Here is a 16,494-nt window from a genome sequence, read left to right on the forward strand (position 1 = left end):
TTTTAAATGTTATAAATTTATAGTTTACTAATTACAATATTTGCAGACCAGAACAACAGTTTGATGTTTTTTTACATTACCTTTCACCTTTTTGCTGTTTCAGGCACTGGGTTTCATAATTGTTTTACGATTTACATTGTGCAGAAAAGACAATAATTAACTGTTCAGTGGCAGGTTCCATTGTGACAACTTACCCCTTATACTGTGACAACATTGCTATACAGTAAACTGTGTATTTTTTCCTGGACAATAACGGTAAAAATGTTCAATAGTTCTTTGCAGCCAAGACTTTAAGGTATTTGTCTATACAGAAATTTACTTTGAAAAATAAACCCTGAAAATGTTTTACTGGAGTAAAAAGAGTGACAACTAGTCCCGGTCTCCTATATACTTTCTAGAGTGGAACAAAGAAGAAATACCTTGTTAAGAACTGATTAAAGGATGGTCAATGCTGTCAGAACAAACCAAGGGCTGAAATTATGTTTATTTCAGCTATTATACTTTTCCCCTGCAATGGTTATGATGCTTAGTAAGAATTCCACTCATAGCAGCTAGATGTCGGCGAGCTCTGCTGGCGTATCAAAGGCTGGCTAAGCCTTACTTTATTTGCATACAAATTGACCAGCTGATCCCTGTCACTCTGACAGTGCAGCCAAGGTACACCCAGACTGCAAGCACCGCTAATTACAGCATGATCCCGTTATATTAATGCCAAACAGATCCCTAGTCTGGGCCATATCTTGGAATGAAACCTGATGCTTTGAAAAAATACGTTTCCATTGACGTATTGTGGGTCCAAATTTTGAGAAGTTCGTTGAGTATTTACAGTATGCTATGAATTTTAATTGTGAATCAGGACTGCTCACTCATTCTGCATTCAAGCTGTTTCTAGTTGCTCAAAAGATGAGAGATGTTAGTAACACTTTACAATAAGTTTCCATTTGTTTACATTAGTAAACAACATTAGTTAACATGAACAATATTTTACAACATTTATTAATCTTGGTTAATGTTAATTCAACATACAGTAATACATTTTTAAAATCTAAAGTTGTATATGTTAACATTGTTAGCTCATAGTGTATTAACCAATGAACAATTGAATTTTTTTACGTTAACAAAGATTAATAAATGCTGTAAAAATCTATTGTTTATTGTTAGTTCACGATACCTAATGCCTTAACTAATGTTAATGAATGGAATGGAGCTTTTTAGGTCCTTTTTTTTAAGATTTTGTTTTAGGTGTATCTTCATCGTTTTTTTTTTTGTTTTTTTTTATGTGGTATAACACGCATAACTAATACAATAACAGGCATACAATAATAATACATTAATAAATTATGAATGCTTTCATCATGCATTTTGTTTTTTTAATAATGTGCAATGCGGTGGCTTTGATGTCCAATTGTACACTGCCCCCTAGTGTTAACTGCTCATAGCCTAAACCAATTCAATTGCCTTTGCAACTGCTCCTAAGGGGTAATTGTCAATATTATAGCTTATTGTGTTGAGTCCTTGATAGAAAATGTCCTAAGGAAACCATACCTTTGAAAACTATTAAATATGGATGTGTATAACTACTGTATGCATGTACAATTCAACATAAGTTCTCTTAAAATATTCAACTGACCTTCCTTATCATCAGGAGCAATTTAGATGTATAAACACATTAGCAAACAGAAATGACATTGGACTGACCTAATTGTCAACACTATGTATTTTAAATTTTGTCCACAGGGTGGAGTTACTGTTTATCATCAATACAGTATATCCTAAATATATATGAAAAGCCAACCTTGACAACCAATGAAAACATAATGGTGAGACTTATTTTGGATGGAAGGGGTAGTGTTACACAGCAAAAATACATGTACTAAATGCCTCCCTTACACTCAACCATCATCAGCAAGATCAAACACACCTACTCTCAAACTATCTGTTTAATCGTTTTCAAAAAAGAAACAAATAAAACAAACATACAGGAAAAAACGATGGAATTCCATTATTCTTCAGGTAACAAAATGTATGACTGTAAGGTACTTACAGTACAGTGATAATGAATTCTCCAGTGGGATGGAAATGGTTAAAGGAGCTCTGTGACTGCAGGACACAGTGTGACGCTACATGAGTTTGATGGAAAATTAAAATGTCCACAAGGCTATTTTTGTGACTTAAATATCTTGATTGGAGGAAGAAACGCTAACAAAAGGATTTGTATGTTGTAATAAATGGGGGCTGGGGATAGAAATTCAGTCCATGGGGTTGTGCTTAAGGCACCACAACAATACGCATGGTGTTGGTGTAGCCAGATCCTGGGCGCCAACCTGTGACAACGATCAGAACATCGCCAGACTTGAAGTACTTGCGGGCCTTGCCTGAAAAACAAAATAGAGAGTGTAAACAAGGGACTCAAAAACAAAGGAAACAGGTTTTCATGTCCAACTTCTAAATATGCAATACTCTTTCAAAAATTAGATCACTCAGACAAATGTTGACATTATATAATTCTGCTACTACCTAACTAGTTAGTGTCATAAAGGCACATTTCTTGCAATAATGTGAGATGTTAAAGACCCCATGAAATAAAAAAAACGATTTTTTTGCATGTCTGTTAGCTTTGAGGCCATCTATGCTAGTGTACTCCTAAGCGTTGTCAAAATGACCTATTCAGGCCATGTCTACACTCATGTGTTTTCGTTTGAAAACGCATCTTTTTCTCTATGTTTTGGCCTTCCGTCCACACTGAGATGGCGTTTTTGACAGCAAAAATTTAGCTTTTCGAAAACGCTTTCCCAAGTGGATAAATTTGAAAACGCCGCCTTTGTGCTGTAGTGTGGAAGGGAAAGACGGAGATATCTGAAAACCATGAAGTATTTGTTGTCATGTGACGCAGTCATATGATCTATTCAACCCCCCAAAAAAATCAAGATGGTGGCCCACATTGTAGCGGCGTTATTGTGCCTGTTATTTACTTTGAGAGCATTGTTAAAGATAAATGTTACTTTGTACAACCTTCACAATGCATTCCTTTAAAAGGCCACGCAAAGTTTACTTGGAATTGCTGTCCGGTGTTGAAACACGAGGACAGTTGCATTTCAGCTCGTACATGGAACGGCGATTTTTTGAATGCGCATTAAGGGGATTTAAGCATTTTCACACATTTCAGTGTGGACGAGCAACTTGTGAAAACACTTGAAAATGGCAGTGTAAACGGCGAGCGTTTCGAAAACAAAAAAGGCATCTTCAAATGTATCCGGATTAATGTGGACATAGCCTCAGATATATAAGGGATAGTCTACAGCCAGTCATTATTACAAAATAAACCCTGACACAGTGTTCAGTGATCAGGACCCTGATGCAGTGCAAAGGGTACTTCTATCACCCTGAAGAGGATTATTGTGCAATAACTTACTGACTGTAGATTATCCCACTTATTACATGGCTACTTACCAAATAAATAACTCAAATGGACATGAAATGATTCGAGTTGAAAAGAAGTTATTATGTGAGTAGAAAGAGACCACAGAGTCTCCAAAAACAGCTGAATTCCACCTGTGTCAGAGTTTTGTAAGGTGTTAATCATGCGAAAATGACCGACTGCTCATTATCATGTTCATTGCACGACTACTTGCCAAGTAAATAAATAAATGGACATGAAATATTGATTTTAAATGATTTTATTAGCTTACTAGTAGAGATCGCAGTGTGATGACTCGCAATACCCAAATGGCCAGTAAGATATCACTTTAACCCCAAATGTGCGCTCACTGTTCAGAAGTATCTGACTGCTGGATGGCGCCATTGACCAATCAGAAGTATTCCAGAGAGCCGTGTAATAAACACATATAAAATGTACAGTGTTCCTCTTCCCGGAAAACGCATCTAAAAATATTAATGACTTTGTCCAATAAAATGCACTATAGAATAAGAATGTCCCTCCCCCAATACTACCTGCCACTGACTTTCAAAAGCTGTGACGTAACTAAGACCAGTTGACTGTTAAATATGTCCCGCCACAATTTACAGTTTCAATAGGAAATACACCCATATTGTAGATGTCTAACCATCAACTATGTAAAGTCTGGATGGAAATACTGATGCTTTTTCCCTTAGCAACCCATAGTCACCATGACCAACCAAAGAACAACCAAAGTGATCAAGTGATTTCCCGTTGCTGCTGCCAGCAACTCTTCATTTCAGCTTTAACCTAGTAATTGGCTCAGTGAGTAGCTAATAATTGAATCAATGAGTATCTGTTAGTGTCACACAAGCTGAAAGAATTAGATGTCTCCTTACCCATCTCAAGGGTGAAGCTGACACGTAGATCCACATCCTCAGCCCATACATCATTGGCGGGCTTGTTGTAAAAGACGGGGATGATGCCCCGATACAGGTGCAGCTGGCGGGCTGTCTGGCCGTTACGGGTCACAGCAATGACAGGAGCACGTGGCCTGTACCTGGACAGCAACTGAGCGGACCTGAGGAGACACAGGAGGGGTGATGTTTAACACTAATCTTCCAAAATATACAGGACAGGTTCAGTAACAGGATATTTTAAGGCAAGCATTCATGTTTAATTTCATAAGTTGTGTTATAATGATCTAAAATATAAATAATTTATGATATATAATTAAAATATTATAGAATTTAAAATACTACTAATAATATAATAAAATATACTATATACACTATAGTTTATACTATATAATATATTACATATAATATAATGATACTATTAGGGTTTATTATTATTTTAATGAAAATTATAATAATAATAATAATAATAAAATAATATTTTAATATAATAATAATGATGATGATGATGATGATAATAATAAAACTACATTTTTGTATAATTTTAATAATTACATTATTCTGATAAAAGATAATATAATGCATAATTTAAACAACATATTATTTTAAATTATACACATTTAAATATGGGTTTCATTATTATTAATATAATAATGAAATAATATAATAATAATAAGAAGAAGAAGAAATACTATATTATTTTATCATTATAATAATTACTTTATAATAATTCATAATCTAGAATCATAATTTAAACAATATATTATTTTAAATTATATACATTAAAATATCGTTTAATAGTCAAGAACAACATCTGAAATCAATTTTAATATGAATGTCAGCTCACTTGCTAATCTATGCGTAGAACCAGTCAAAAGTTTAGTCACAAATTAAATACATTTTGATCTAAAAGCTTTCCTTTGATTTTCAAGCTTATGCTTGAAATCAGTTTCATAAACTTTTTTATGGCAATATATTGTTATATATTATATAACATAATATATAGGTTACATACATTATATTGAATATATATACACTGTAATATATAAATATATATTATATAATTATAATATAGTTTACATTTGTTTAACCTTTTTAGTCACAACATAATTCCCATACTTCCATTTGTGTTACTTCTTAGTTTTGATGATTTTACTATTATTCTAACATGTGGAAAATAGTATATAGAATAATTAGTGTGTTCAAACTTTTGCCTTAGTTTAAGTGTAAGAGACTGAAACTTTTAGGTATTTGTAAACTTAGCATATATTAGACATAATGTATGTGCTTGCTTGAAATCATATCTATTCTAGTTGGTGTCAGCCTGAAATGCATACTCCCTTATATGAGCTCCAGTGACCATGAATTTATACATGCAACCTTCTCTGGGACAACTAAATAAGGAGTTTAAATTAGCCTACAAAATGTCAAGGTTCAGGTTCTGCAAAGGTCAGACTGTCTCCCTCAGCACAACGAGATGCATTTCGATCAGCCACAGGGCAAAAAGGATAATGTAAGAGTGAAACAGAGATAGAGATAGAGCCACAGAAACAGTTAGGGCTAATTCAGCTAACTAACTATTAACAACTGCTGAAATAAAGGTATTTTTATATAGGGGAGGAGAAATTCCTGTAAAATAAGTCTTGGGTCTCACAATGCATTCATAATGTTAACGATCTCTTGTTCATGTAAGCATGGTTGAGTTCAGGTCCCTGTACCTAATATTAGAACCAAGTGTGGGGTGTGTTCATGCACAGTAAGCCTCAAGGGTCATTGTGGGTATATGTGTGAATATGTGTGTCTCTGACCTGCCAGTCTTGGTAAGCACAATGATGGCGCTGGCGAAGCACTTGAAGGAGGCCTCCACTGCACCAATGGCCACAGACTCAGTGGGGTCACGGGTCAGATGAGAGGTACGGCGAAGATCCTCGAAAACTTGCCTGTGGAACATAGCAGCCTCGGCTTCACGGGCGATCTGAAGAGCCCCAACACCAGAGAGACGAGAGAATATATATTAGGAGTTAGACCGATATATCATATTTTTACCGATTAATCGGTGCTCATAGTTGCTTTTTGGAACTATCGGTTATCGGCTAAAATCTATGCCGATAGTTGCCAATAGTTTTTTTTTTTATTCCTTCGTGTTCCACTGTGGCCAGCCCTGGAGGATTCTACAGTTAGAACGGCTTTGTTTTACAGTATAACAGTGGCCTCTAGAGGTGAAATATAAACAATCACATGGGAATTTGCTGTATCTGAATCTTATACTACTGACAATATTCATCCATATTTTATCCTCACTTCATTGTACATTTTGTTATTTTAATTAGGTATGGAAATGTGCCCTGTCAGCACATACATCATGTCTCAAGCTTCATATACTGTGAGTATTAATTAACCTTATTGCTCATTTAACTTCATCTGGCGAATACTGTATATAGGCTATAAAATAAGAGTCCCTTGTGTGTTTTGGGCTTGTTTATAGTTAAAAGTCCCACGTTATTATGCACCATAACTTATTTTTGGGGGTTTTAGTCTTGGGTTTTTGCATCTGGGATTTTATTAATTTGTATTAATTTTATTCATTTTTTACTCCTGTAGCCTCTATATCTGTACCCTTTACAGTAACAAAATACTTTTTAACATTCTAGAAATCGATTTAGAACTATTAGCCGATTATCAGCCTTTTCCATCACCTTAGTTATCGGTATCGGCAGAATCCACTATCGGTCGACCTCTAATATATATATGGAGAATAATTATATAAGTACTTCCTTGTTGTATTAAAAAAAAAAAAACTTTGAATTGCACATCTACTGATACTGAATAATTTAGCAAGGACTCCAATTTGGAATGCCCAATTCCCAATGCACTCCAAGACCTCGTGGTGGCGTGGTGACACTAAGTCTCTTTCCCTCAATCCGGGTGGTGGAGGACGAATCTCAGTTGCCTCCACGTCTGAGACCGTCAATCCACGCATCTTATCACGTGGCTTGTTGAGCGCGTTACCACGGAGACACAGTGCATGTGGAGGCTTCACGCTATTCTCTGCGGCATCCATGCACAACTCACCACATGCCCCGCCGAGAGCGAACCACATTATAGCGACCACGAGGAGGTTACCCCATGGGACTATACCCTCCCTAGCAACTGGGCCAATTTGGTTGCTTATGAGACCTGGCTGGAGTCACTCAGTAGTCAGCGACTTTACTCACTGAGCTACCCAGGCCCCAAAAGAAATTTAGCGTGACTATATGGAAAAAATGATGCAATGAAAGTGAATGGTGACTAAAGGCGCGGTCACATTTACCTTTGCACAGCGAAATTCCATGGGCAGACGTTATGCATGTGTGAAACCAGCAAAAACGAATTGCCAAGCAGCCTCTTTTTAATGCTGCACTTTTGGAGAGTGAAGTTGTAAGAGAAACTCACCGCTAAAATGATATCCATGTCAACTGTGAATATTCACTGTAGCTGTGTAGGAAGCCCCGCCCACATAGAGATCACTGCCAAACCAAGCAACTTCCTTTTTGGTCAACACGGCAAATTCGCCTGTCAAAGTTCACCAAACTTGAACTCCACGCGAAATCTGCAAGGGGAAGTCCACTGTGGACGCGGAATTTCGCTGTGCGAAGGTAAATGTGATCGTGCCTAAAGCTAACATTCTGCCTAACATCTCCTTTTGTGTTCCACAGAAGAAAAAAAGTCAGAATTTAAATTTTTGGGTTAACTATCTCTTTAAGTCAACCTTGAGCATGTTTGCAATAATATACTAATATCATGTTCTATTGTACTTACTCTATGCCATGATAGCTCTATCTATTTGTGTAGCAGCTCCTCCAAATCATGCAAGAGATCAGTGGCACATCAGCCCAATAGGTAATCTTGATTGTAAACGCCACAGAAAGAATCAGAGCACACATGTTAGAGGATAAGACTTGAGCGGGTTTAATACTTAATGGTAAATGTGGTCAGCGCATGCAGTTACAACAACCATTAGCATTTGATCAGGCTCTTTGCAAGCTGTGCTGTTCCAGAGTCTGGAGTTAAGAATAAGAAGTGTAATATATTTCACAAGTATGTGGTTCATAGGTTTGTGGTGCTACACAACAAGCAAAGTGATGCGGTAAACTACACAATGAGCTCTGCTTAGTATACTTAACTTTCAAGATTAGCATTAGTCAGGCGCAAGTCAGGGCAAAGTCAGAAGGGAGCGCTGTTGCTCGTACCTGGTGCTGCATGCGCACAGACTCCAGTGGATAGTCTCCCTTGGCGGTCTCTCCACTCAGCATGATACAGTCAGCTCCATCAAGAACAGCATTGGCCACATCACTGCTCTCAGCACGGGTGGGGCGGGGCTTCTTTACCATGCTCTCCAGCATCTGTCAATCACAGATAAAAAAAAAATGAGAACAACATTTACGACAAGAGTCACTACAATCACACCGTTTCAGATCTAGTTATACTGTATGTGCCCTAACAGTATTTGTCCTAACCTGTGTGGCGCAGATGATTGGTTTGCCAATCCTGTTGCAACGACCAATCATCATCTTCTGAGCCAAGAAAACCTTCTCAGTGGGAATCTCAATACCCAGATCTCCACGGGCGACCATGATACCATCACTAGCCTCTAGGATCTCATCAAACCTAATAAATATATAATGATAAACATTCTCAACCTACTCACATCAACAAAAACAGCTATTAAATTATGTAACTCACACCTTCTCAGCTAATAACATATCAGAGTTGACATTAAAGGTGCACTCAGTGATTTTTTTCCTTATTAATAAAAGTTTTACCACTTTTATCCATAGAAAATAGCTGCCCGGAGGTGTTATGAACATGGCCACCATATGACCTGACTTGCCTTAAAGGAACTTTGATTCTTCTCTAAATAAATTAATCATGGCTGACTGTAAAAGGGATAGTTCACCCAAAAATGAAAATTCTCTCATCATTTGCTCACCGTCATGTCATCCCAGATGTGTATGACTTTCTTTCTTCTGCTGTAATGAAGATTTTTTGAAAAACATTTCAGCTCTTTAGGTCCACACAATGCAAGTGAATGGTTGCCAGAACTTTGAAGCTCAAAAAGCACATAAAGGCAGCATAAAAGTAATCCATACAACTCCACTGGTTAAATCCATGTCTTCAGAAGTGATATGACAGGTGTGGGTGAGAAACAGATCAATATATAAGTCCTTTTTTTACTATAATTCCTACTCCATGCCCAGTAGGTGGCGATATGCATGAAAAATGCAAATCACCAAAATCAAAAGAAGAAGAATGTGGACATGAAAGTGGGAATTTATAGTAAAAAAAGACTTATTGATCTGTTTCTCACCCATATCTATCATATTGCTTTTGAAGACATGGATTTAATCACTGGAGTCGTATGGATTACTTTGAAGGTCCAAAAAGCATATAAAGGCAGCATAAAAGTTCTGGCCACCATTCACTTGCATTGTTTGGACCTACAGAGCTGAAATATTCTTCTAAAACTCTTCGTTTGGGTTCAACAGAAGAAATAAAGTCATACACATCTGGGATGGCATGAGGGTGAGTAAATGATGAGTTCATTTTTGGGTAAACTATCTCTTTAATAGAGCATTTCTACAATGTCACCGGTAGCCGAAACCTTTTCCATGATGTTGCATCCACACCGCTAGATGTCAGTAGGAGTCCAAGACGATTGTCATATCGACCAGTACAACATAAAGAAAACAATTACAGAGTGCACCTTTAAGAAAGCCTATGGATAGATGCTGTGAAAGATATCAGACGTAAATCACTCACTTGCGCACACCCTCGTGGTTCTCCAGTTTGCTGATGATTTTGATGTCCTTGCCTTTGTCTCCGAGCACCTTCCTCACAGCCTGCACATCGGCAGCCTTGCGGATGAAAGAGGCAAACACCATGTCCACGCCCTGCCCCACACCAAATTGAAGGTCCTGAATGTCCTTCTCAGATACAGCGGGCAGGTCGACGTGAGCACCGGGCAGGTTCACGCCTTTCTTGCTGCCCAACATGCCTCCGTTCTCAACCTCGCAGTTTAAGAAATCAGAACCTGGATGATTGAATGTTGTGCATGAGTTCACACATGGATTTTGACAGTTCGGCTGGAATGCGTCTTGTAGATTAGGTTTTAAAGCATTAAAAAATGATATATGCAGGGGCGTTGCAGCCATTATAACTGGGGGGAACATGTTCCTCTCACTTCTAGAAATGTCTAAGTTCAGAATCAGGTTTATTGCCATACAAAACGATGAACAAAACGAAATGAGATTCCTTCAGAAAACTACAGTGCAACATTTACCATACATCCAAGCAGACAAAAGACACAATGAGCTCTATATCATGGCAGAAAATTACAACAGCTGTAACAGTAAATTACAAAAAATAAATTGGACTCCATCAGACAGTACTTAATCAATGACACAGTATTTAAATGACATTGGATATAGATATGTGTTATTGTAACATTATATCGTCTTATCAAAATTCATGAGCCAAGCTGATAAGATTTTAATGGGTCCCCCCACTTTAAGATTGTTCCTAAGCCCCTGGATATACAGTATGTTTATGAAAGGAGTTAAGAACCTCCTTTAACTCTTTGACTTGGTTCTGAGTTAGAGGAACTCACCAATTTCCTTAACCTTAAGTGAAATAAGACCATCGTCAATGAAAACATGGCTGCCCTGCTCCACCACCTTGATGATGTTCTTGTAGTCCAGCCACAGGGTCTTCTCGTCGCAATTGTCCTTGAACTTGTCATCCAGAGTTAGTTTGATCATCTCACCTTTGACAAGCTTAACCTCCTCAGTGCCACTCTAAAGGTAGAAGAAACCACATAGAATATGTGATGAGAAGTTGCAAAGCCAATAAATTTAAATACATATTGATTAACAAATCAGAAGAGCCTCCAATGTTAAGAAGAATGTTTGAGCATAAGATACCGAGCTTTTAATGGCTAAAGCAAACACTTACGCCCTTAATAAGTCCAGTCCTGATCTCTGGTCCTTTGGTATCCAGGGCAATGGCCACAGGTCGGTACTCAATGCTACCAGCTCCAAAACTCTCAGTGGCTTCACGGACATTCTTGATGGTTGCAGCATGGTACTGTGTAAAAAAGTCATGTACAGTCAAAATTTTGCAACAAGTGTCAACTTAACAGTAAAATATATACATTTTAGGCATGACGACATTGCATTGTCTATTTTCTTGACCAAATAACTCTTTCCTCTGTGGAACAACCGTCTTACACCGTGTCCTATTTAGGCATGAAGCGACAAGTTTCTAGCAACAAGTAATTTGTCTATCCACACAGAATGCAAAACTGCTGTGTGACGTGACACAATCAAACAAATCAGAACTAGGGATGTGCGCGAGTAATCGAGTAATCATTCTGCACCAGCTAGTCGACTATTAAAAACACTACTCAAATATCTCAAAATGATTTTTCCTTTGAGTATTTGTCTGCCTTGAGAAATGCTGAATTATACTGTTCTTTCCCTCCGAATCTCTCCCCAAATCTCATAGTTACAACTGAGTCCACAGGGCGCACTGTGGATGCGTATCATCAAGGTATTGGATAAGAGAAGGAATTATGATGGCATCTTTGAAGTCAAGTGTGGCAATATTTGTAATATTTTGATTATTATTGAGTTATACTCTATTGGTATTCAGATCTTGTTGGAGTCTACCAACGGATGATGATCTGATTTTTTTGGTGAAAAGAAAATGTGAAGCGGTACGAGAAACTCATCTCAGCTTATCAGACCAGTATGTGTGTATGTGTTCATTTTATAAAAAGCCAACTTTTACCACTTGTTTTTCTGAATAATAACATGTGAAATTATAAAAATGTAATAGCCTTTTTGTAGACTAGAATGTATTTATATGCATTACCCTAATGCCTTCAGTATTGGTTTCTATGTATGAAACATCAGGTCTGGGTGAGTGCAAATGTTTGCTGTTATTTTTAAATCTTTTTTTCCCATTTTTATTAATGAATACAGTTCATTTCATTTTTAAAAGAAAAAGAAACGCATAGTTTGTTGAAGTTTACTTATTTTGAAACCGCTTTAGTAACGTTTGTGGATAAAACAAAAAGTTTATTTTTAACTTTCATTTTAATTTCTGAGAAATCAATTACTCGTTTTTTTTTTTTTGTGGGTTAGAGAAGTCGACTACAAAATTACTCAAAAATGCCCATCCCTAATCAGGCGAAGCTACCCAGCATGAAACAGCAGAAATAGAATCTAAGTGGATGACAAACTGTCCCTTTTCTCATTGCTTGTCACAGTTGGTTAGGCCAAAAAAATCTTTCAGTCAACTTTATGTTTTGTGTTCTGCTTGTACATCGATCCCTGCACTCAGGAGTAAGATCTCAGAAAGAAGCTCTATTGATTGACAATGTGAGCTCTGAGACCTATCAAACTCTACCGAACAAGTTGGAGCAAAACAAAGCAAACATGCTTTAGCTGTAAAGGCTTGATAGTCTCTGTTCTGTCAGTCCAATCACAGAGACAGAGAGATATATATAGAATCAGTGAGACAGGTCATGTTTCCAATGACCCACAGAGACATTTACAGTTACTGTTTCTGACCTATGTAAATGTCAAACTCTGACCGATCTATCTTGCTTCAGTGAATAGATATGAATGGTCTGACAGCTTTAGTGTTATACATTTCAAAAGGACATTTTATTTTTTTTTTGTACATCATTGCCGACCATATGTAAGCAAAGAACGCAACACAGTCAAACCAGAACATGTCAATACATGTAACAATGACCTTGGTAGCTGCCACCGTGGTATACAAATACACTAAAGAGTGCAGAAATAAGAGAGGTTGTGTAGTATTGTCAGATGTTTATTGCGATGTGTTTTAAGGAGGATGAAATGTCAGATACACTGTTCAGAATGATCAGCCTGTTAAGAAAATTTTTTACTTGTTTTATAACAATGTGAAGATAGTTAATAATGGTTGCTTAGTATCAGAGCACAATTGGAGCAAGAACTCACTTTGAAAGTGAACTAGGATTATGTTTGTTAAATCTAAAATCAACTGCATGTGCTGTTATTTAGCTGTGATAAAAGGAATAACTTTATTACAAGCTAACTTGAGCTTTTGAACTTCTGAAGCCCTAGCTCTGAAATATCTACACTATGGAATGAAAATATTATGCTTAATGTATGTAGTAGAAGTAGTAGTAGTAGAAGATGGCAATGGTGCCATGCAAAAAAAGGTAAAAAGCCATGACTTTTAAAGGGAAGAGGTCAGCTGAGTCTAAACTCATACTTTGGCTTGAGTCTAATATGACTCAACTGAACTGGAAAGCAAAGCAAAGCCAATGTATCGCCCAGACAGATCAGAGTGGCTAACAAGATTAGCTTACAACTTCCAACATTTCTAGAGGCACAAGGGGAATACCATAATAATGGAGGATCTACAGTGGTGGACAACGTAAAGTGTCTGACTGAGAAGCTTTTCAAAGAAATCTTATTATATGACCTTGATCAGAGCTGCAGGGTAAGAGATGTTCTTTTAAAGCTCCTGAAAATGTAATTATGTGAGTTGCTGAACTGAAATAAACTGCTTATGAGGTACTGTAACAATTTGTGAAGCTGCATTTGTGAATTTATTGTGTCAGCTGCTTTGAAAGCAAATGCCACATTCAGCAGAGGTTAACGTGTAAACTGAGTACTGTTCTGAATGAAGTTCATAAGTTCATAAGTTGTTTACCTCGTGAGACCCATGGGAGAAGTTTAAACGTGCAATGTTCATGCCGGACTTGATCATCTCCTTCAATGTCTCCACAGAGCAGGAAGCAGGTCCTGCATTAGGATAACAAAACTTACTGTGAAATAAGGGCAACTTATAAATAAAAGCTTGAGGTATCGAATGATTTGGGGTTTTCAATAACCCATTTTTCAATGGGTTTTTCCTGTCGAAACAATATCTAGAGAGCAGGGTGACCGATGGTCAATATCGCTGATATATACATAATACAATTTAATGACAGCAAATAAGAGGTACGCCAAATTGCTAAAATGAAATCTTGTTTTACATTTTTATAATTGTTAATTTTATAATATTATAATTGGTAAATTTTCTTGAAAACTGTTAACACTGTGTCTCTGTGGGACTATAAAAAATGTCTATGTTTGTTTTGAGTGACCAATTTAGACCAGCCCCCAACAGCATTACTCAACCAATAGCGTTGTTTGGGGGCAGGGCTATTTGTTTGTTCCGTCAATGGCAGATGAGTGGCGTATCAGAGATAATTTAGCAGAGATGGGCCACTTCTATTAAAATGAATGGGAGAAATTGGAACGCCCAACAGCAGCCAACAGTCAACGGATGTAGAAACGTCTCGCCTTACAAGTAAAAGAGCCAGTCAACTTTTAGATTGACATTGCCTGTCAATCAACTCGACAACGTGTGTTTTTTAGTGTAATCTGAAGTAAAGAAGCACAATTTATGATACCAGTGTTGTCAGATTTTACTGCTGATTTGAAATATGTTCTTTGATCGTAATCTTGACCAACCGTTTAGGAGATTTCTGTCTTTCCGAATTCAAGTAGATAGGAGCTGCCTCCCGAGCGCATTCCAAAGATGGCCGACAGTGGACTGACTTGCAAGAAAGACTTCGGGCCGTATTCAGAAAGCGGTTTTGAAAACATTGTTTAATTTTGCAATTCCATTTGATGGTGCTAGTGTCGCAGAAAATACATACTTCAGCTTTAATTGCGTAAGGTATACAGTGCACTTGTAGGAAGGCAGCAATAATTAATAAAAGGAACTTCATACACAGATTAGATGTTGGCAGAAAGTTCATGCAACTGTAAGTGTAATATTAAAGTTGTAGAGGTGGCCCACTGACCGATAGTGCAGACAATGCCTGTGTTGCGGGTCACTGTGGGCTCAGAGTCAATGTCCAGCAGACACAGGTGCTCCAGGAAGGTGTCTGCCATTGCAGCATGCATCTGCTGCGCCTGGATATCCTTAGTCTTCGTCTGAGACATGGCTGGAGCTGTGTGTGCTAGAAATATCCTGGAGGACAATAAAATGTTTTTTTAGGTTACAATCAATTTGTAGCATCCTAATTCTTTTTTTAATTTTTAATCAGCATTAGTGCTGTTTCTTGTGAAAGTTTGAAAAGCCTTTCATTGTTAAGTATTAATTTCCTGAATTTAGAAACTACGCTGCTGCAACCAGCTGTTATCCAAAATTCTTTTGAACGTAGTACAGCTTTTATTTTGCCCCCATGAAAATAAGCAATGTAAGACTTTAGAAATGTCTAGAATGATTACCATTAGTAAAATTAGGCTAATCAACTTTTATTTTATTTGTATTGTCTTTTGTTAATAAAAAATGTCAACCCCAAAGTAAGATGAAGAGTGAGTTCCACTGGCAGCTCTGTCTGATCCAGAAAGGAAGAGTTTGCATGACTGCATACACATATCAGACACATTCCAGCAAACAGCGATGCAAACACTTGACAGTACAAGTGAATTTGACATAGTGCTCAAATACTATAATACTGTAATAAAGAGGGGGAAATGTCAAATATTAAAATATGAAAATAATTCTATATCATAATTTTTTTTTTTTTTACATGAAACATACTAAACACGGGTTACAAAATAGATTAATATTGTAAGATCTAGAATATTTTATAAAACAAAGATGATAGATAGATAGATAGATAGATAGATAGATAGATAGATAGATTGTTTCAATAAACAGCAAACCATTCGAAATTGAATCATGATTTAATTATGTAATAATAATTCAATTTAGTACATTTTGCTACTTTTTTTTTTTTTTTTTTGGTGAATATATAAAACACATGATGACGTTTTAAAGTGCATTTAGTGGCATGATATGCACGAATAAAGTATCCGAAATTCAAAAGCATGCTGACAGTTCTAAGTATCTACTGAAACTAAGTTTGATCGAAGTTCTTTGGTTTGATCTGCCCTGTTTAAATCATCTTTTACAAAGTCTACCACCTACCTCACGAAATGAACGCTTGCAGCAACTTCTGAGTTCTTCCACCGCCACTGTCACAATTTATCCAGTCTGAACTAACCGGGACTACTTTCCACAGCGTGTCCATCCGAGTCAGTGTCTGTAATAATCTGACGTGCTTCTCTTGTATAGCCTATA

At 37.0% G+C, this 16,494-nt stretch overlaps 1 protein-coding gene across 1 annotated transcript; it reads right to left on the reverse strand.

The window, feature by feature from the left end:
- Positions 1 to 1,922: 1,922 nt before the first annotated feature.
- pkmb (pyruvate kinase M1/2b) lies at positions 1,923 to 16,494 on the reverse strand. Its single transcript, XM_051690076.1, has 11 exons — positions 16,342 to 16,494; positions 15,206 to 15,375; positions 14,065 to 14,156; positions 11,305 to 11,436; positions 10,961 to 11,147; positions 10,114 to 10,384; positions 8,811 to 8,961; positions 8,544 to 8,696; positions 6,123 to 6,289; positions 4,297 to 4,478; positions 1,923 to 2,375 (listed from the first exon to the last, which is right to left on the reverse strand). The coding sequence occupies exons 2-11, from the start codon at positions 15,345 to 15,347 to the stop codon at positions 2,269 to 2,271; spliced, it is 1,584 nt and encodes a 527-aa protein (XP_051546036.1). The 5' UTR covers positions 15,348 to 15,375; positions 16,342 to 16,494; the 3' UTR covers positions 1,923 to 2,268.

This window comes from Myxocyprinus asiaticus, chromosome 46 (assembly GCF_019703515.2).
Source record: "Myxocyprinus asiaticus isolate MX2 ecotype Aquarium Trade chromosome 46, UBuf_Myxa_2, whole genome shotgun sequence".
Classification (NCBI taxonomy): Eukaryota; Metazoa; Chordata; class Actinopteri; order Cypriniformes; family Catostomidae; genus Myxocyprinus; species Myxocyprinus asiaticus.